The sequence below is a fragment of the Lytechinus variegatus genome, chromosome 4 (genome assembly GCF_018143015.1).
Source record: "Lytechinus variegatus isolate NC3 chromosome 4, Lvar_3.0, whole genome shotgun sequence".
In the NCBI taxonomy this organism is placed as follows: domain Eukaryota; kingdom Metazoa; phylum Echinodermata; class Echinoidea; order Temnopleuroida; family Toxopneustidae; genus Lytechinus; species Lytechinus variegatus.
The window spans coordinates 10,354,025-10,376,252 of NC_054743.1; the positions used below are offsets into that span (position 1 = coordinate 10,354,025).

At 36.3% G+C, this 22,228-nt stretch overlaps 1 protein-coding gene and 1 long non-coding RNA gene across 3 annotated transcripts in view; both read left to right on the plus strand.

Moving 5' to 3' along the window:
- Positions 1 to 1,902: 1,902 nt before the first annotated feature.
- Positions 1,903 to 3,452, plus strand: LOC121412544. Its single transcript, XR_005969632.1, has 2 exons — positions 1,903 to 2,078; positions 2,938 to 3,452. It is a non-coding gene; the product is annotated as an uncharacterized LOC121412544 (long non-coding RNA).
- A 4,137-nt stretch (positions 3,453 to 7,589) lies between these two features.
- Positions 7,590 to 22,228, plus strand: part of LOC121413346 (prickle planar cell polarity protein 3-B-like) — a 62,885-nt gene continuing 48,246 nt past the window's right edge. For both annotated transcript variants that reach the window (XM_041606131.1, XM_041606132.1), the window contains exons 1-2: positions 7,590 to 7,662; positions 13,682 to 13,767. In XM_041606131.1, coding sequence (XP_041462065.1) covers positions 7,594 to 7,662; positions 13,682 to 13,767 — 155 coding nt within the window. In that variant the 5' untranslated portion in view covers positions 7,590 to 7,593. The remainder of the gene's footprint in view (positions 7,663 to 13,681; positions 13,768 to 22,228) is intronic.

Below are 22,228 nucleotides of genomic sequence, written 5' to 3' on the forward strand. Positions count from 1 at the left end.
GTGTTGCACAGCTCTCAATCAGCAAGGAAGGAATACGTGCATGTTTGCGATGGTTTGTTTGCAATGACATACAAGCTACGCATGTTGGGGGGGGGATTTAAAAGTAATTTTAGTTTATCTCAACGTTTTCCTTCAAAAGAGGTTTTATCGTAATACAAAAAATAATAAGAGATGTTACTATATTTTTATATATATAAATAATTCCCCGAGTTTCGTAATTTTGTCAAATTAATGAGTTACAAATTACATCTAACAGAACGAGTGACAATCTATCCCAGCCACATGAAGTTTATGGTCGGTGCATATCGTCTGCTGCTATTCGTTGAGTTGATTTGCTTTCAGGTTAATTCGGATTATTCACTTGTTTGTAAGTACAGTTATATCATTATTTTCCTTCTTATGATAGACTCTCTCTGATGTGGTTATTCATTTTCATGGATTTAATTTGGCCCGCGCGGTGTACGTATAGCTACATGTACCACTTGTAGCAGCAGCTGCATGAGTTGGTAGCGAATCGGCATGTACATGACTTTACTTGTGATCGTCATGATCAGGCAAGTTGAATTTTCATCATAATCATCGGCATTGTTCCCCCATTATTTACATCCAACTACCTCACTGTGTTGTTCACTTCATCATCATTCTCTTCATCTTTAAAATCATCAATTTGAAAATCCAAATCTAGATAAAATTCTGGGTTTTCTTTCATTTCGTGATAGAAGTATTCAGTGACAGTGTGGAGAAAACGTACCCACGCAACAGGTTTTGCATGCAAGTGGAGCTTCACGTGGGAGAGCCAATCACGCCTCTCGTACAGACAGTGACGTCATCAAATTCCAGTCAATTCAGAGACCGATGCGAGGCATATTTCGGAGGGGCATTTTAGCGTTTTTTAATCGGCGATTTTCACCTTTTTGTATTATTTTCGGTATTTTTGAATGACCCACTGATGATCCCCACATCATTACCTTTCCATTGATATATAATAAGACCACATTCATAATCAATATATTTCTCCTTTAAAGAACACTTCATGGATATAAGAAAAAGCAAAAAGAGACATCTTTAGGGTATTTTATAGTCCATCAAAGGGAAAGTTGTTCACCTGTGACATCACACATCCTTGTCACATTGCCAATGGGAGGATCTCCATAACATTAGTGATTGCAATATCAAAATGCTCATAACTCTCTCATTATTTTGTCCGATTTTTCTCAAATTTTCTTTGTTCTTATTCTTTGATTTTTCTGTTTTGATACAAGCCTACTTGTTCCAAAGGTTTCATTCTTCTTTAAATAGAAGCAATAGAAAAAATAGCTCATCCATCTATAAAGTATCAAGAAATAAAAGCAAATAGCAAACAAAGTGAAAAATGAGCTAAAGAATGTATGAAAAGAAGCAAGACCCAATTTATTAATGAATCGTTAAATTATTAAATTGGTAAAGAAGAATTTTCATATAGCTTAGGTAAAATCAGAGTTTAATAGTGGAAAAGGACATAAGATAGCAAGGAAAAACTGGGGGAAAGAAGTGAGAACCCCACCCTCTCCTCAAAGACATTGTACAAGGATTGGAATGAAATAGAGTAGAAGTAATTAGAAGGATATCTGTCTCAACTGATGTAATTGAAACGAAGATGACGACTGTCAGAAGGTCGCAGGTCCTTGACATTTTATCATTTATTAAGTCATTGACTACTGCATCCTATATTCCCTGTATCAAACATATGGGACTGAGAATGTTCAGTAGGTGATGGGGTACGTCATTGATATTGGATGGGGGTAAATGGACCGTGCTTCACAAGTCATCCAACTGACATATTTAAGCTGAGCTACCTCACCCAATATGATTCATTGACTGTTAATGACATTTACATTTTGCTTTATGATAAAGAATACAGTCAGACCGCAGCTCGCGCGATAATGAGCATATTCACGAAGATTTATTCAGTGGCCCTCTAGCGGTCTCCAAAGGAAAACGTGCGATCAATTTGGCTTGATTTTCCCAGTGATTTGGATGGGCTGAAGTTATAGCTCTGTACTGGTCGCTAACTTCAGTTTACGTCGAAACGAATTGTGGTAAGTTATTCTCAAGGCCTTCATCTACATTTTGATATATAATTTTTCATATTTCGACATTTTCAAGCTACCATTTTTACCTGTTTAATTGATGCTTATTTTGCTACATAACCAAATTGTTTCGATCGGGGTTTTTTATAAAGAAGAAAAGTCACTGTTCAAAATATGTCAGAACCAATTTGATGCAATCTCACCTTATATTTTTATTTTAGAGAAAATGATACCCTAAAAATCAAGAAATTTAGTTTTACCCGGAAGTAACCTTCGCGTTCACTCTACGATGGCGCGAAATAATGCTAAATTTGCGTTCGTCGTGGGTTGGTAGGATTTCGTCTTTGGTCCCATACGTTGAAACTTATGTAAGGATGACAGATGGCTCGCATTATTTGTGACTGGACGGTGGACCTGTTTTTTTTTTGTAATTAAGACTTAATATAAACGAAGCTCAATAAGTAGATGTCTTCTAAAATTTATTTAATGATTATCAAGTTTTTATAGATTGAGATATTTCTTGATTTATGTTTAAAATAAGTTAAGGCCTAACCTTTTTCTTAATAATTAGGCCTAGTCAAAGTTGAGTCCCATGATGATTTTTGCCACAGGCTGCGGGTAATAATAAAATGATGATTATTTTAGACAGTCTACTCTATAGAATATAAACAATTTAGAGTCAACTAAAAAGTTTGGTACTACCGTACTCAGTAGTATTTATAAACCATTTTTTTCAAATAAAGAAAAATGTGGCTGTCGCAGACAGTACAGTACTACATGTACATGTAAAATAATTCATACATGTAATTTGAATGATTATTTAGTAATTTAGACTATTTATCTCTTTTTTTGTCTCTTCTACACACAGATATGCACACTTGCTGACTCTGGTCCCTGCTTGCTACTTCATTCTGGGAGATGATCCATCATGTACTTGTCGGACTGATTTGGACAAAGCCATTTTTCATTTGCAAATTTTGAAGTGATAAATGATACAACAGAAAATTGATCTTTATCGATATTGGAAACAAGAAAATTTGAGCACAGTTTTGGAGAGGACTAAGAATACTGACTTTGACAGGAATACAGCTTGACAAAAATAAGAATACACAATTTAAAACCAAAGAACAGTTTTAATGTTACTAATGGTGCATTGCAAGAAACTTTCTACTCATTCACATATTCCAAAATCAAGGTTAAGTCCTTTGCTTAAACACAAACATGTAGTTGATTTGCAATTGAACATAAGTTTCTTGCAATGCCCCATAATTATATTTTGTTCTCAAGCAACTCTGTTAATGTTATCCAATGTGCTGAAGGTTAAGTGTTTATGTATGTTCACAATTTTTTTCTCAAAAGTTATAATATATTTGTCCTTTTAAATGGTATTCGAATGTGGCTATGCTTTGTTTTTGTTTTCCACAGTAATTATTGCATGTGTGAACAGAAGTGAAATATTTGTTGCGAAGCACTGTGTGAATGTTGTGTGATCATGGAGCTATGGTGTGATGGTATTATGATTAATTCATCATTTTTGTTGTAAGACTGTGAACCTGGTGGATGTGAGGGAGTGGCCTGGATGAAAGGAAAGTGAACATGTGTCCAATTACTGATTTGCACACTTTAAGACAATTTTGTTCGTGGATAAATATTAATGTGCATTCCCTACATTCCATGCAAAGAGTAAAGGAGAAGTCCACCCCAACAAAAAAGTAATTTGAATTCAAAGAAAAATAAAGTATTGCAGAAAATTTAATAAACATTATGATTCAAAATTTAAAAAATATTATAATATTGACATTGAGAAATTTGCCTAATTTCATTAAACAATTATATGCTCATCTTGGTCAAGGTGCAAATTACAGAACTGATTATGTCACACACACTCTAATTTCTTGTGTATTTTTTTTTGTTTGATACCTGTTCATGACATGTATATTTTATTTTGATTTTCTCATTTTCTTTCACAAATTTTGAGAGATTTTAATTCCTCCATTAACATTTGTAGTTTCCATGAATGTAACCTATTGTGACTCGAAGAGTTTTTATAACAAATTTGCTAAAATTGATATAATAAAATGCAACCAAAATTTAGAAAGTAATGTGATGTGAATGACATAATCAACTCTATTTGCATACCATTGTTTTGTGTATTTAACTGTTTTGTGTTAAAAAAGGGAAATTTCTCTATTCAAAGAATTTTTTTTTGATGTGCACTTGACCTTTAACTCCCTTCCTTTCCCACCTCTGCCCAAATAAGTGTAATCAAGAACCTGAAAATAAGTGATTAAGAAGAAGTAAGATTTATTCATAGCTCCATGATTTAATAATACAGGCCTAAATAGAAATTCACATGAAAGTAAAAAAAAGAGAATAAAGCTGGGTAGGAACGGGGAGGAATATAATTTAAAGAAAAAGCCAAAATATATTCACCCCCCTCCCCGAAAAAAAAAAACACTTCATCGGGTTCGAACCAGGGTCCCTGCCAGGGGCGTCGATCCATTTTTCAGATTGGGGGGGCAAAATCATTAATGTTCCAAAGGCGCTGGATCGTACAAGACACCCACACATACACACGAACACACACACATATATGTATATATATGCACACACACACACACACACACATATATATGACATATGAGACACAGTCACGTATCTCACCAACAAATTAAGGCGAGCGCGAAGCGCGAGCTGATTTTTTTTTAGTATACTGGCAGGAAAAGGGTGCCTGTTTAGAACTGTTTGTAGTAACTCATGAGTAGGATACATCACTACACAGATAGTACGAGTGCCGAGAGTGAGCTTAAAAAAAATTATTATATCCTGACCTGAAAGCTTGATATTCTAAGCATTTTTTGTACCAATGATTAAAATTGGCATCTAAAAGAAGAATAGATGCGAGCGCGAAGCGCGAGCTGAAAATTTTGATTTTTCGATCTGAAAAAAAATGACAGTTTACTGGACGTTTTTGATAAAGAACAAGATATATATCCAAGAAAAGATGATTGCAAATCGAAGCAGGAGTTCTTTTGAAGCTTTAAAGTGAAAACGGGACATTTGCATTCACCTATTTAATCATAAAAAAGTATGGGTTTTTGCTACATAAATGATGCGAGCGCGAAGCGCGAGCTGAAAATTTTTATATTCCAATCAGAAAAGCGGGCATTTTGAGCACGATTTTAAATAAAGAACGAGTTGTGTATCTCATTCTCGCTTGCTGAACATTACAATCTTGTTTTTTTTCCATATCCGGAATTATTGGGGGGGCAAAATGATATGTTTGCCCCCCCAATATTTTCATTGGTGGGGCGATCGCCCCCCCTGCCCCCCCAGGATCGACGCCTCTGGTCCCTGCACACATCACGCACAGTGCCTACGCAAGTCGGCACAGATCGCTTCCGTACCACTTCCGGGTTTTTAATGCTATATAAACTGTTGCAAGTCTGTGCGTGTGGGTACTTTCTTGCTGAAGGGAAACACGGCATGGCTGGGAATCAAACCTATGTCACTCAGATCGAAAGACAAGAGTCATTACCACTAGACCACAATGTCCCCATTATTTCTTCTTTTCTCATCAAATGGGGTTTAAAAAGTAAATTGAGACCAAAAACGATAGGCACACATGGAGAAACAGATTCAGAGAGGGATGGGGTCAAGAGAGGGGGAGGGGGGGGGGTAAAGGGGAGGAGGAAAGAAAGAATTTGTGTCAGTCTGCATGAGTTCATTTAAGTTGTTCTCAAAATAAGTCTTCTCCCACCGGGTTTATGTAGCTCTGTGTGGCTGCCAAGTCATTGCCAAGACCAGGCCAAGTTAGAGGGGTCGTTATGGTGATTTGTTGGTATGCCGGAGGGAAAGAGACTGTGCGAGCTCTCTCTCTCTTTCGATACTTTTAGACCAACTAAACTTTCCTAAACTGAAAATATCTCGTATTCCTTGTTCCTGAAATTTACCCCAATCAGAGGAATTCCAAGTGAGTCTGCTGTGTAGTATGATATTAATACCGTGTTTACACAGTGACATGGCTCAGGGGTTCGACACGCGAGCCGTGCTCAACACGGCAATTTTATGCTGTGTAAACGCGATCAGTGTGATCCGCGAGCCGTGTCGAACACGGCTTTTTTGATCCTCCAAAATCGTAGGTTTCAACCCGCGCCGAGTCAGACTCGGCAATTTTTTCGTGTGTGAACAGAAAGCCGTGTCGAACTCTCTTGACCAGGTCACTGCGCGCGCTTTCACTTTTGGCATTGTTGTTGTTCGCACGGACAAGATTCGATTCCGGCGGTGAATTTCCCGCGTTTAATTTGCGACGTCATAATTCTTCTTCCGTTCGAGATCCGCGAACCGTGTTGAACTCGCCTTTTTATATGTACGTATAAACGCGATCTCTGATCCCTTCTTCGCAGTGTTTAACCTGGCTCGCGGATTCAACACCCGAGCCGAGTCAATGTGTAAACACGGTATAAGTGACATGTGATAATATCCTTGAAAGGAAGAAAATGCTTGCTAATAAAAGTCCTTTTCCAAATTGTGAGAAGTTTGCAGGAATTTTTCCAAGGTTAAGGATATTTTTGCATTGTAAAGGCAGATAACAAGCACTTTCCCATCCCAAGAGTACTCTGGAGTATGGTCCTGTATGTCAAATTAGTGCCCCATCTGTTGCATAGACCATTCTATGGATGCTCATTTACTTTGAAAACCTTATAATGTCCGGTTCGGGTGGGTACGAATGGGGAAGTTCATTGTTGGGTATTTTGGGTTCTGAACGGGTTCTCTTAAATCTCTGTGTATTTGGGGGATCGAGTCAGTCTGAAAGCTTCTTATGTTTCTCTGTCTCTCTCTCTCTGTCTATCTGTCTCTCTCTCTTTCTCTCTCTGCTTCTCTCTTTCTTTCATAGGTTCCAGGGTTATAGAGAGAAAGTGTACTTGCCTTCCAAACTTTCCTCGGTTGAGTGATGGAGCGGTCTTGTGAAGGTGATCCCTGGATATATTGTGTGTGCTGATTTGTATTCTTTCCCTCCTCATTGGGGAAAGTTGTAAACAAGTTCTCAACTTTTATTACATCTCGTCAAGTTGAACTACATATCCCGGGAGTGTCACCTGTGCGTCTCTGGTCCAGAACTTTGTCATGGTATAGAGGTTTTTATCAAACCCTGATGCTTATTTGCCTTCAAACTTGCATTTTGTGTATAGGCTACAGTGTCTTCAGCCAGAACTTTTGGAAGACGATTAACTTCCAATCTTGTGCTTGTAGAGTCTTTTATTGCTTTTGGATCATTGGCTACATATTTATGGATCAATTCTCTCAGAACCATCAATTCTTGACGCTTGGAGTTATAACTCAAGGATTAGCCGTATGATGTCTTTGTCTATCTTCTTATAGCAGTATCAAAACTTTAGTTCATATGGGTTTTTTTGTAACTGAAAAGCAAACCCAATGGGTATAAAGTTTTACCAATCAAACTTTTGGATGCTACTGCTAGATGAAAAGTGATTGTTCATATGTGTTCATCTTCAATACCAAGATGTTTAGAAAATTGAGACGAGCTTTCAGTGTCAAGAGCATTCTGTCACATAACATAAAGAAGAGGCAGGTAATTATTGTTTTGTATTCTTGAAGAATTTGTGGTTTCTTATTGTTCTACAGTATTGATGCATGCTCATGTGACACTCCAAATCTACTAACCTGGCTTTTGTATAGCACTTCAAGGAATGGTTACCTACCTACCCTGGCTAAATGATGATCAGTTTTTTGCCGTATAGGGAAGTTACCGAAACCAAAAAAGCTGGTCATCTTGCCAGACTTGTTGCTGATTAACTTTTCATTACACTTAATGATCACTCCATTATTCACTAGACAATGGCGCAACTTTTTCAAATGCCTAATAGAGATATCTCGGTGATATTAATGGATAAATTGTAGAGATATAAATTGATATATCATCCAAAAATTGTTATATTTTAGAAAATAAAGATTTTTTATAATATTATGTGAAATAGGTGGCATAGTGAAATATGTATGTGAGATGTGATGTGAGGATTTTAAACCACTATTATTCTGGAGTCGTACCCTTTCAGTATTTCAGGTATGAAGTATTTTTATGACTGAAAGTGAAGGCCCTTGTGACTCGTAGGTGATGGAATAGTTTGTGTTTTTTAAGAAATGATTTGTAGCATTGTGATAGTTCTTACAGGTAATGTGTTTCATATTTACAGTAAAACAAGTATTCAAGCTGTATGGTTGAAGCTCAAGGAATATTTGTCTTCTTTAGAAACAGAGGGCACTAACCCACATCACTTCCAACTGATATCTCTAATGTCTTTTTTACACCTTACAAATGATTCAATCATGGATATCACTAAGTTTGGAACCAGAATGCCTCTAATACGATGTAAAATCTCATGCGGTAACCCCTTTTCAGCTCTGAAGGTTTTTATCCTCATGTTTTCCGATGTTCATAGTGATGTTGGAAGCGTCTGCTGGCCTCTATCACACTGACTTTGTGGCTGTCATCATGAAATCCAAGTCCTTGTCCTTCCCCATGTCGTCTATACCATGGTAATTGTGTGATTAGTATTGAGTCAGTAGGGAACATGTTTTTTATCACTAGGATTGGAAGAGGGCCATCACCGTGTTCATCCTCCGCTGCACCTGTCTCACACATTTTTTAGCAACATGAAATCAGGCAATTATGTTTCCTCCTACCATGTCCGACAGAAGGTCACAAGTTCACAGTTCTACTTTTTCCAGTTTTCACATTTCACCTTTCTTTATATCTATATGGAAGGAAAAATCCTTTTCCCTGCCATGTCGGACAGAAGATTAAAAGTTCACAATTCTGCTTTTCATGTATAACATATTTTTATGTACCCTAGATGAAAAAGGGAAATCATGTTTTTCATGTCATGATGACTGAGACGAAAAGTTTGCAAATCTAGCTTTTTATCATTCTCAACAGGGATGATACTTGATAGGCCTATTCCAAGAATAAAAGCAAGTGAGTAAGATGTGGATATCTAATCACAGTATAAGGTCATCTGCTGCCCTGGTTTCTTTTTCTTTCATTTTTCTTGTTGCCTTGCTTTTGAGAGATATTGATGCCAACATGACCCCAATCCAGTAGCAAGGTCCAAAACAAGCTGACCTTTTTTAAACATACCCCCTCCCCCAAGATACATCAAATAAGTATATTGGTTTACAGATATAAGATTTTTTTTGGGAAAAAGTATTTTGTGACACCCAGTCCTTCCAAGGCTGGATTTCTTTGCCATTTGCTAGTAACATATCTTAATGTTTCAATATTGATATTTTGTTGAAAGATGGATGGTTTCACAACAACTGTTTGATGGCCCTGCTCTGGGTGTGCTAGTCTTGATCTCTAGTACCATCATGTTATACAAATCTCAATGTCACTCTGAATGTCAGGTCAAAGGTCAGCTCTCCCAGGATGCTCAGAGAATAATGATGATGTTTACTCTATGTCAAACAAATCCATGATGTGTTTATATTTGACAGTATTCCGCCCCAAGGTCATTGGTCCTATGTAACAGAACACCAGAAATAACAGAATGTCCTAAAATGGATGAGAATCCTAGTGCTTGGACTTGAAAATGAGAATATACCTAGTCTGGTATGTAAGAAGATAGTAATGGTAGCCAGTCTGTTATTTATTTAGATTTACTTCCATTAATGTATTACCAATAATGCTCCCTCCACCTCTTCCTCTCTCTTTACTCTTTCCCATCCACAAGCACCTCAAAGTTTCTATTTGTTCTTTGGCCCATTACTCCTTTTCCTCCACTTCAATATACCATCTCCCCATCCACCTCCTCATCTTCCTCTATCCATCACTTCATTCTCCTCAATCCCTTCCTCATCCTCTGCTCTCCACTTCGTCATCTTCATCCTCCCTATTCTCTTTCCTCCTTGTTTTCCCCCAACTTCTTTCTTCAATAGTATTCTGTCGTAGCAGGTATAGAATAGGCCTATCCTTAGCAACACATGTATGCTTGATGAATGATGACAGTAAATAGGTTTGATACCACTCCAGGGGAGTATTTCATCAACATTTTTGTCCGACAAGTTGTCAGATCTGACATCTTTCTCTGACTCTGATTGGCTGTAAGGCACTGTTACCATGGTAACTGTCGGATAAAATGGGACTTGTCGGATAAAACGTCCGACAAGTCCTTTCATGAAACGCTCCCCAGGCTTACATCCAAGTTTACATCAGAATGTCTCCTCCTGTAGAACTCATTACTGTCTATCAAGGCTTTATCCTGCACCATCATCTTCATTGCAAGAAGGTTTCTCAAAGACATTGTCATTACATAGATTAGTGTCCTGTTTGGGTCTCCTTGGTATTTGAAGATTTTGATTTTCTTCAGGGTCATAAGAGTATGATGAAAATTTGTGGTCTAATTATTTGGAATTGTAGTCAGGTCTACATACATGTGATAAGTTTCATTTTCTTGTAATTTATCAAATACAAAGGCCCCAACAAATCTGCATTATAAGAAGAAAAATAAAACAATATGAAAATGTGCAAGAAGCCATAACTTCCATTTTCTAAGAGAATGCAGTTTGAGATAGAGGTATCACAGAACTGATTAATTAAAGACATTAATTTAGTCATAGATATTTTGATAATCCATTTGAATAAAATCATGTGCCACCAACATAAGAATCAAATTGTCTTTGAGTATACCGAAGATGAAATATGAACCTCAAGATATTTTGTTCAGATCTGTCATCAACAAAGTAGATATAGTTGTCACCAGGTAATTGTATCAGGTTCACCATATGTAGTCCATGGTTGTACAATCCAGGAGGTTTTTTGTGTTGAAACTATGAGAGGTATGACCATGGTCATGGCCAATTGCCTGGTATACATTTCCATAGTAGATATGTTCACATGACAATATAACGGTATGTTGCTGAGCCTCAGAGTTTTGTGTACACTAAATTACTGAAGTTGATGTAATTAACCGTTGGATTAGATTTTGAAAAAAAAACAATTACACAGCTACAGTATGTATATTATACCAATGAAAAGTATTACTACAGTATTACCAGATAATAGCACATTAATGTAAAGTTTGTGTATGATTAATTACTCCAAGTAAAGAATACCTTGCAGGTATTAAATTATCTAAGTCATTCCTGTCATTTCACAGATAACTTCATTTCCTGTATGTTAAATAGAAAAGCCTTCTACACTTCTTGCCATAATGATTGACTGGTATAGCTTCAACTTAATATTTGTAGCCTTTCGGATGAACCCGATTGTGTAGTTTCTATTTATGTCTATCAGTTACCTTTGATCTGTATGTGATTTCTTCTGAGATAAGTTACAGCATTACCAACTCAAAACTGAGTAAGAAATATCTTCTTCCATGGGTGCATGGGGTTGCTGTAACTGTTTTAAAATCAACAGTTTAGCATTTTTATCAAAATTATATTTTTACTTTTTTAAACATCACTTTGTATTTTTGTTAAATCAATATTTTTTTTTTACATTTTGGTCAAATTACTACTATATGTATTCAAATGAACAATGCCACAAATTTTCTCAAATGAATGAATGATTTTGTTTTTTATTTTGTCAAGTTACTTATTTCTGGAAGGGTTTTTGCTTGCATATTACAAATATTTACATTTTTGAATGTGATGATGATCAGCACTGGTCTATGCTCCGAGAGGACCACACACACCCTCATATGTTGTACACCACATAGTTTGAAAATTAATGACAATAAAAAAGTTGATACAACACAAATAGGCATTGACCTATTAATTTAACGATGGCGTACATGGGTCTTATACACTAAATAAATATCAATATCTACGGTTATGTCATAATGCTTGATGAAGTCCTCTCTACACACTTCTAAAATCTCTGATTTTACAGTGTATGGAAGACAAGAATATAGGTTATAATAATATAGGGTATTTATATTGCGCACATATCCACCTTGTTAGGTGCTCAAGGCACTCCTATATTACCCGGCTAAGCTAGGCGTTCACAGCGGACATAGCTTCTTGAGGAATTACTTCCTACCGGTACCCATTTACCTCACCTGGGTTGAGTGTAGCACATTGTGGATCAGTTTCTTGCTGAAGGAAATAACGCAATGGCTGGGATTCGAACCCACGACCCTCGTTTTCAAAGTCCGAAGACTAATCCACTGGGCCACAACGGTTATCAATAAATTTGCAGTGTTGATGGTTCATCAGTGACATTCTGTCCAATTATGTTGCAGTACTTTGAATGTAGTGTCCTGTTCCCTATAATCATTTCAAAGATTGATTAATTCAATTATTGGAGGACATGAATCACTACCCTTACCCCGAACCAATCAGATCACATCAATCAAGGATTGGGTTATTAGATTCCAAATGCAATATAGGGGCAGGAAGCAACCAATGCAGTAGGTCATGTCCTTAATATTGGGTTTTTCTTCTAAGGGTTCCATGCTCAGGCGACAATTGCCCTGATGGAAAAGCTGCACTTTAAGCCAATTATAAAACCAAACCTCCAAAACTAAACAAACCCCAATCCTTGTCCTTACATTATTCTGAACCAACATCTCTATTTACAATCCTAACTCTAACCCTATGCCGTCTGAGATATTAACACTGGAGAAAATGTCGCAGGAGGAAATGTCACAAGAGCAAATGTCGCAGGAGCAAATGTCGCAAGAGAAAATGTCGTGTCACCCTTCTGAGACATTCTTAGAAGCCTCCAAACATGATCCTAATTTATTGAAGGATACTTTTTATTACTTCCTGATTCTATCTGAAGTGTTACGAGCATGGGCATTTCCTTCACATGTAATAATAGGTCTTGAAAAAAATGCGGTTGGCAACATTCCAAACTTTGCTGATATAACAAGTTTAGCTAGTTGAACTTCCTCAGTATGGAAACTCATACATGAATGTAGGTTATTTTAAGAGACGATTTTTTTACACCAACTGAGTAAAATCCACTTGTGTTGATAATGTGTTAACATCAGCAGTAGATAGCAATGGTTTTATATACTACATGATTAACCAATAACTCCTCTGTACAATGTTCACTAACTTTTTGTACTTTCTTGTTGTGATGTCTTAATGTGTTGTACTATCTCTAGCTCTTAATGAAATCACCCACAGAAATACCATTTTATCTTGCTGGGTGATCTGTATGTAGCCATCAGGTAATATGATGGTGGTCTTCTGTCATCCTCTGAGGGATTATGTCTTGGAATCTCTGGTAGGGGGACAGGGAGGGCTCCCGGTGCCATCTTTAATGATAAAGGAATATATAGGAGTATGTACTATCAAAAGAATTCAAGATAAACCTTAATGCTCTGTCATGAAAAACAGAGATGGACCAGTTTTTAAATGTATTATAATTGAAATGATATTTCACTGATGCTTCATCATTATCTCTATTATTACAATCACCTTCATCACCATCACCACCATCATCATCATTGACATCACTATCATCATCATCATCATCATCACCATCCTGGTCAGCATTGTGCAGTGACTGCATCATCGTCGTCATACATGTCTTAATTCTTTTGGAAGATCTTATTAATCTTTAGTTTTTGTTTTCTTTTCAGAATTCAGCCTTTGAGGAGGTAGATAAAGGGCAGCCATGTTTGAGCTGTGGTGATAAGTGCCTAGGATTTGTGCCCCATAAATGGAGGTAAGACTTCTAGCAATATCAATGAATTTAATTAGTAACTTCTACAGATTGCAAAATAATGCTAGAATGACACCAACAACTCTGACTTCATACCAACCAAAGACTAATGCTATTTTCAATGACATATCATCTGTCCATTTGGAGTTGGTTATGTCAGTATGACTGTAACATAACTTAAGTCAAAGGAGAGACTTAACGACATAATATCTTGTTAAATTTACAAACAATGTGATATGAAATACCAAATGCTCCTTTGAGTGTAACACCACTCAAAGCCTTCAATATAACTCAAGACTATAGAGCCATGTTATCTTCATTCACTCAGTCATGTCCACCCATCAACATGAATGATTCAAAAGAATTGAACCAACAGGTTCACTCTAAACTTCACAGCTTTAAAATGAATTCAGATCGTCTGAGAATAGTTACCAGCTGTAAATTGGATTTATTTTTAAAGCGAAGGATTTATTTTTTAAATCTCGAATGATAAAGATTCAAAACGTTTAGCTTTGAATTTGAATTACACTAGAGTATAGCAAATGGGAGAAACAGTTTTCAGTTTTTTGTCCTTCCATGCCATATTCTCAAATTTCAAACCACAAGACATAACAAATATCTGCATAAATTCCTTGAGTTGTATATTTGTTTTTTATTATTTTGTACATCTTGTTTTGAACAAAATATTGGCGAATGCCAGTTACATTCTAATAAATTCAGTTCAATTCATATAAAATTTTGAAAGTCCTACATGTACAAGAGACAATTTGCTCACATATCTGTTATGGAATGGATATGAATGATTATATACCTGTCTAGAGTTTAACGTGTTCTAGACCCTCTAGGTTACATTCCTTTCTCAGATGGGTTCTTATAAGTACAGGGACACCAGGTGAGATGCTCAGGTCAAAGGTCATCATATCCGTCTGTAGACCTGGAAGGGGGGGGTGTTTCACAAAGATTTAAGTATGACTTAGGTCGCACTTAAATGTCGACGCATACATGATATGCAACGCGCAATCTTATTGATCAATACGCAGTAGTGCGCGTCCTCTTGGCATGATCTGACCAATGCTGTCATGCCTTTTATACTGCGCGCAACTAGACATTTAAGTGCGACTCTAAGTCATACTTAAATCTTTGTGAAACACCCCCCAGTTCTACAAAACATGGAATGCTAATAAAGCAGATCAAGATTATAAGCTTAGAATAAATTCTTTACATTATTTGGAAAAAGGATAGACCATGTAACTAAATTTTGTTTCGAGCTTAGAATAAAGTCTCTAGATGTATTTAGAAAAAAAACATGTACTTTAAACAGTATTTGGTATAAAGCCAACCAACAACATGCATTTTTCGTATACGTGTTACTCTCTTTCAATATCATTGCTTTATAATCCAGGGGGTGTTTCACAAAGATTTATGTATGACTTAGAGTTGCACTTAAATACCGAGTTGCGTACGGTATGAAAGCTTTGACCACATTGGTCAGATCGTGTCATGTGGACGCGCACTACTGCGTATGTATCTATAAGATCGCGCGTTGCATATCACGTATGCGTTGACATTTAAGTGCGACTTAAGTCATACTTAAATCTTTGTGAAACACCCCCAGCTTGGTGTTTCATAAAGCTGTTCTTATCGTTTGAGCGACTTTATGAATGACTGGTGATCTTTTCTCCTGGTAAATGATACACACAAGATTTTCATTGATGTTGATTTAGTTCCTAAAAAGGCTCACCATTTATTTGTAAAGTCACTTGTAATTTATGAACACCTTTTTATAACACCCACCTGACATTGTAAAAACACAATACCTCAATTGTTAAAAAAAACACAAAGATTGTGTTTGGTCTGTGATTGCATTGAAAAGTAATATTCCCTTCCAAGCAATTTGTCTTAATAATAGCGTTTTCTGTCCGCCCACCATGTTTATTTTATGTTGTTACTTTCTATATTGAGTGATATTAAAGTGTAGAATATTAAATAGCTCTTTAGCTCATGTAGAGAAACTGTTAACATTTTTTTTCCCTTCTTCCTGAAGTCATTGTTGATTATCACGTTTCTATTGATCCTAAACATATTTAATCTGATTTTGTTGTAATTTATTCAATATTGTGGATTCACTTTCATGCATTCTTTCTTGATGTCGGCCCAGTGTACATGTAAGGTACATGCTGGCTATCCTTCTACATAATGATAAAAATATACAATGTTTATAAAGTGCTTATTTCTCAAAGTCATTCTATTTCTTTTTGGCAGAGAAGGGGCAGGTTCACAAGATGCTACTTAATATGGTCTCTAACTTTCATGAATTTGAAATCATTCAGGATTGGTTGAAAGTATCGACCAGTCGAACTCTTCAATTTAGATTGGGATCTACATGTAAATCTTTAAAAAATAATTTTAATTTTGATGATAAATCCTCAGGAATTTAGTTTAATTCGAGAGTTAAATTTATTGTAACTTCAATGGGAAGATGATGTAGATAGTTTGAAATTTACAAAAATGAAAAAGAAATGATTAAAGCAATGAAGAAAGATTTATCTTTTTTCAGAATGTTTACCATGTTAATCAAGTTTGAATTGAAAAGAGAAATTATGTATTTTTCATATTTTAAAGATAATTGCCATTGGCCATTCAGTACTTCTAATTTCATCTCATATTAACATTATTCACATCCTTGAAAAAAACATCCTGTATATACATCATCATAAAACATTAAATTAAATATTAATGGTATTTCGATTTTAGACTTAAAAAAAGGGAGAAATATGTTTCAAAGTTGCGGAAAGTGAAACCTTTTGAGTTCATTGGTCTAAGCTTTAGGATAAGCATCAATCTTCGTAGAGACCTTTCTTGTTGACGCCCATGTAGAGAGGAAGAACGCTTCTCTCCCAATCAAAATTGATGTCTGTTTCACCAATGTGATGTGACAACTCATTTTGGCGGGTCATGCCGCTGCAAATATTTACCCAATTATGGGATAAACGATGAGATTTTTATTGAATTCTCAAAATGCTCTCTAGATCCTGTAATATTGAAATGTGAGACTTTGGGGGAAGTAATGAGAATTTGATGAGACTCGTGAAATCAATAGACTCTTGAAAATTCACTTGTTGCAGATCAAGTGGAGTCACCAGCCCTAGCTCTCTCGAGTGAATATTTGCTTGTTTTATTTATCAAACTCAGCATCTCAACTTACATGATCTTTAATAGTGAAATGAAAAAATAAATAGAATTCATAGTTAAAATTATTCAAATTTTATATTTCTAATTTACATCTTTGTAAAGAAATTTCTTTCATAGTATTTAATTCTTCTCTAATATTAATGAGCTGGCTATTTGTCATTTTTATCAAATGGAACTTGAATGAAATATATGTATATCAATCTATCTTTATCTGTTCACAGCCAACCACCCTCCCCCCCCCTCTCTTCTCTCTGTCTCGCTTTCTTTCTGACTATGCTAGAATGAAATGTTGAAGAGGGAATGAACTACAAGCAGATATTTTCTAGAAAGGCAATGCCTGATATAATATTTCACCTTCATTGAAATACAAACTGTCTTTGACAACACATAACTGTACTTTATACTTCTTAACATCTATAACAATTATATTTCACATGTTGTATGGATTTATTGAGATAACCTTCAGAGTAGGATGGTATTTCTGTGTCAATATTTATTTGTGAGTTAAACAGAAATGGCGTAGATTTCAGTCTGCATTTTATATCAATAATTGTCTCTCCTTTATTCCTGTATGTAAATTGATCAGGGCAGTAACAAGAGTAGAGTCTGAAGAAAAATACGGGAAGGTTAATTTAGAGAGAGATGAAGCAAAGAGAGTGAAGAGGGGGAACGAAAGAGAAAGGGAGAAGTGGAACAGAGCAGGAGGGTGTATGTGTGATAGAGGGAGAGATAGAGAGAGTGAAAGAAAGAAGGAAAGAAAAGACAGGGGACTGTTGGTGCAAAGAGAGATCTTTTACTTATAACCAGTCCCTCTCACGTCGCTATTATAAATGAGATGGAGTAAGACAGAAATAGAGGGAGAAAGTTTGTAACATTGAAAAAATATATATTCTTTTTTCATAAAATTGTCTTACAGTTTGAGCAGCAATCTCATATCTACTCTAGATTAACTTTTAGGGGGTTGAGTAACTCTTTGTATCTATACTAGTAATGTCCACATGAATTGAAATATCACTGCAAGAAGTTACATATTTTCGCCAAACAAAGTCATTTATGGTGACTACACTAAAACCTTTTGTCACTCAAACTATCAAAGGTGTTTCATGCAAGGGGTGTAGTACACTTTAATCCCTTTTCATTTAATTACTTCAATAAAGACAAGTATTTCCTTTTAATCTATACCCAGGCATAAAGCAATGATTATGAACATACATCACAAAGTGTGTTTTCCTTTGTAAACTGGATTGGTGTTCTACCATTAAAATTGCCCCATGTTGGTTAGAAAAACCAAATACCAGTACAGTTTTTGAGTTGAATTAACAGCAGTACAAGTTCAAAATATCAGATACGCGAGGCAAATTAACATTTTTGACATCTTAAGTGCTAGAGTAAATTGTTACTTAGGCCTATAATATAACACCATCACAGTACAGTTTCAACACCACTTTGTGCTTGTTGTCAGGTGTCAAAACTAGTGTCTGTGGCGTTACATCTTGCACCATTTTTTTTGGGGGGGGGGGTTGCAGTTACAGGAGCATAATCATAATCGTGATTATCAGAAAATTTGCAAAATTCAGCCACCTAATGACCATATTGATATACTTGGGTGAATATTAATGTCATATCAAAGGTCTTCCATGGTATGCACGTAATTTGAAAATAGAGTTCTAAGAGGGGAATTTACTTCTTTCCGGAAGATGAAGTTCAAAATACATCATTACCTTCAAAGGCCACCGCACACCTTACGACTGCTTGCGTTCCGATTTTGGAAATTATTTTCTGAAAATGTGAATGGAACATATCATTTTATTTGAGGTTAAAATTAATTGAAAGAATACTAATACAACCATTTTTAAAGATTGCAAGCCTTTATTTTGGAGTAAAGGCCAAATTAGTTTCAAATCGTAGCCAATCGTACAACTGCTATGACGTCATTACGCCTAGATATTAAATTTGCTTTTATTCAGAGAAGGATGATAGCATAGTCACAGATTTGAACATAGGTATTGGTACAATAATTTTGAACATTACACAGTAAGATATTCCAAGTCTCAATATTGGTATCAAATTCTACTACATTTTATTCTGAAATCAGGTCGCAGACCAATCGTAAGGTGTGCGGTCGCCTTCAGACGCTCAACCACATCACCTCATGTTTGACATCATTAACCCATTTTATCCTCCTAAGAAATCATAGCTGGTGACCTGATTGTGATCCCAGAGGGGATTCATCCAGGAGATGTCCTGCTCCTTGTAATTTGTTGAGATTGGATGACGGTGATGACGCTCCTCCCATCTTGGTCATCTCATCACCATGGTAACGGACCACCCGGTCACTGCGAAGAGTCATGTGATAGGAATCCAATCAATCAAATTGAAGTTAAATGGATGCAAACATGAAAGATCATTGACATGAATATTCATGAACCTGCGAAGACTGTTTAATGAAGAAGGAAGTTATTTCGAATAACAAAAAGTCATGAATGTAGGTTGCAGTACCCATCAGTAGAGATATTTTTACTCTTTAGTTGTTACGAAGAGAGCAAAGAACATTTGACTTGCAACTTCTAAAAACCTTTGCCGTGTACTGAAATTGTGTATTCCTCTATCAAAAAGCAACCGAGCATGCTGAAGCTGTAAATATTAAATTGAAAGGAATGCATTCTTATAACTCAGGACTGGTCCGGTTGGACAGTGCAGCATGGATTGGTTCAGCATGGCTCAGATCGGGAAAATGAATGTGAAAGGGGTCCTATGAATGCTCAGGATATATACATTAGTTCCATTCTACAATTTCATTCACATTGTTACAGAGGCTGTCTCCTAACAAATTCTGTCTCGTTTCATTTGAAAGCAGTGAAGATGATTGAGTACCTCTCTTTGATCTCACCCAGCCGGTGGTTAATACTTCCTTCCTCTGCTGTCGTCGTTCTCTCATAGTCCCATATGTACACTAATCAAGCTAATTTGAACCAAGTTGCAGTTGTTGTAACTCCTCACTGGTAGATGGGAGCTTTGGAGGGAAGTGATTTCCAGGGGGACCTAGAAAAGAATTAGGTCGGTGTTACCCACTTCGTTTGAGGTTTGCCGAATCTCACAAGTTTGTTGGCTTTTCAACTGGACGCTAGTAGAATATGTGTCATGAAATTTTTTTATTCTTTAATGTAATAATTTTCAGGGTTGGTTTCGAATTGAATCAACTTGTCAAATTGATTAACAATGACCCATACAAGTACATTACTGAATGCAAAAATATCAACTTGAGCTTCAAAACATAAGGAGAAAACAAAGTTTAAAATTCAGGACTAACTCTCAATGAAAATATCACTCATTCCACAAAACCTGATTCAGAAAGAAGAGGAATTACCATTTTAGATAAGCCTGTAACAGAGATGCCAACCCTCCCGATGAAATCGGGAGGCTCCCGAAAATTCATCCCAACTCCCGCCCTTACGATTACCATCCTTATCCTCCCGAAATTACGATTTTTTTGCATTGATCAAATTGGATTGGAAGGACATGTATCGTCTGCTAACTTTAGCATGTAGTAACTCCATTACGTTCGCTGCTACTAAATTCTGTGTGAAAAGTAGACAAATAAGGAGCAGCAAAAAGCTGGTGCATGTGATATGCCCTACGGGAATCCACTGTGCACCAGGCCGGTAGGCCCGGCTAGCTTCGCGAGGCGTGTGCGCTCGCGGCCACTGGATTTGTCGAGTCGTGCGGTGGAATATCGGTGTGTGATTTCGGCGTATTGATGGGTTGATATTGACACGAAATGGTGGAAAATCAACAAAAGAAGACCAAGAAATGGTCTCAGAAGTATAAGACTGAATACAGTCTCCAGTACCTGTGTGTTCGGAAGTCGGAAAGAGGAATTTACCATGCATTTTGCGCAATTTGCAGCGTGGACATTTCAGTTTAGCAGGGAGGTCGTGATGATAATTCAGAAGCACTTTCGTTCGGGAGCAAACGGCATAGGCCTACGGACATTGCGATGACAAGATCTTCGAGCTCCACTAGTACCCTGTTGTCTTTATTTCACCAAGCAAGGGACCAGCGCTGAGCTTTTCTTTACTGGATTTATAGTGGAACATAACCTGCCTATAGCCGATAGTGATAATTCATCCTTATTATTGTTGTTGAACAGGTACTTCTTTTGTCCCCTCATTTTTTATTTACAATGTGAAAATGCATATTTGATATTTTTAATGTTAAAAAGTGGGAACAATGTTTATTTCAAAACATGTGAAATGCCCCCAAATAAGGGTCAGATTGAACCAGAGAGCATCTAGAAACCTAGAGCTTGCATTGCCCTAAGGCGGGCCCTGGACCCCGGCCGCAAGGGTCGAGTGCTCCGCGCTCGAGATGCCTATACGCTCACATAATTTGGTGGCGGTTGCAAATCCTCCCTAATTCTGATTTCCAAAAGTTGGCATCTCTGAAGCAATTTTGTCTCACTTTTGCATTTTGCAGACCAAATAATTATTTTGGCTATTTAATGAGAACCTTCACTGGTGATTTATTTTTGGTTTTGGCGTGGCTTATAACAATTTGTAAGGTTTACTGAGAATGTGATAGAATAGACAGTTTTTTTATGAGCCACCCTGTATATTAATATATGGAGGATGAAGCTGCCTTATTTTTATTCCTTAGAGATTTTAGGGATGTTATATTGGATTAACTTCTTCTAGATACTATTTTCACTGTCATCAGAATCAACCCACCTTGCTAACGGAGCAATCTTGAGATATTTATTTTGAAATTCATCTTCTTTTCATGCCATCATTGGGGTTGATGAGATGACAGATACAGTATATGTGTTGTATTGCATCTTTGTACCAGACTTTATTTGTGAATCTGTTAGAATTCACATTGTAGATTGTATGCTTTCATAAAAAAATTCTTTTCATAATCATTAAAAGTGATAATTGATTATACATCTTTTTTAAAGTCGTGTAATAATGTTAAATCAAAATGCAATACATTACTTTGGCATGATGATAATCTTAATACTGTTCAGAAATTTATTACCAACATAAAACATTTCAATGGTATTGAGATAACAGTGCATTAACAAATATCAAATATAATATTTCACTGTCACATCTTAGTTTTCGGCCCACAACCAAAGAAATAACTTCCTTTTTTTTGACAAATCTTAGGTGAACTAAAGGTATAAAAAACTGATATGGTAATACAACCATGCCCAGAATGCTCCTCACACAAAAAGTTAGGGTAATATACAGTTTGAAAAAGTACACAACACTGA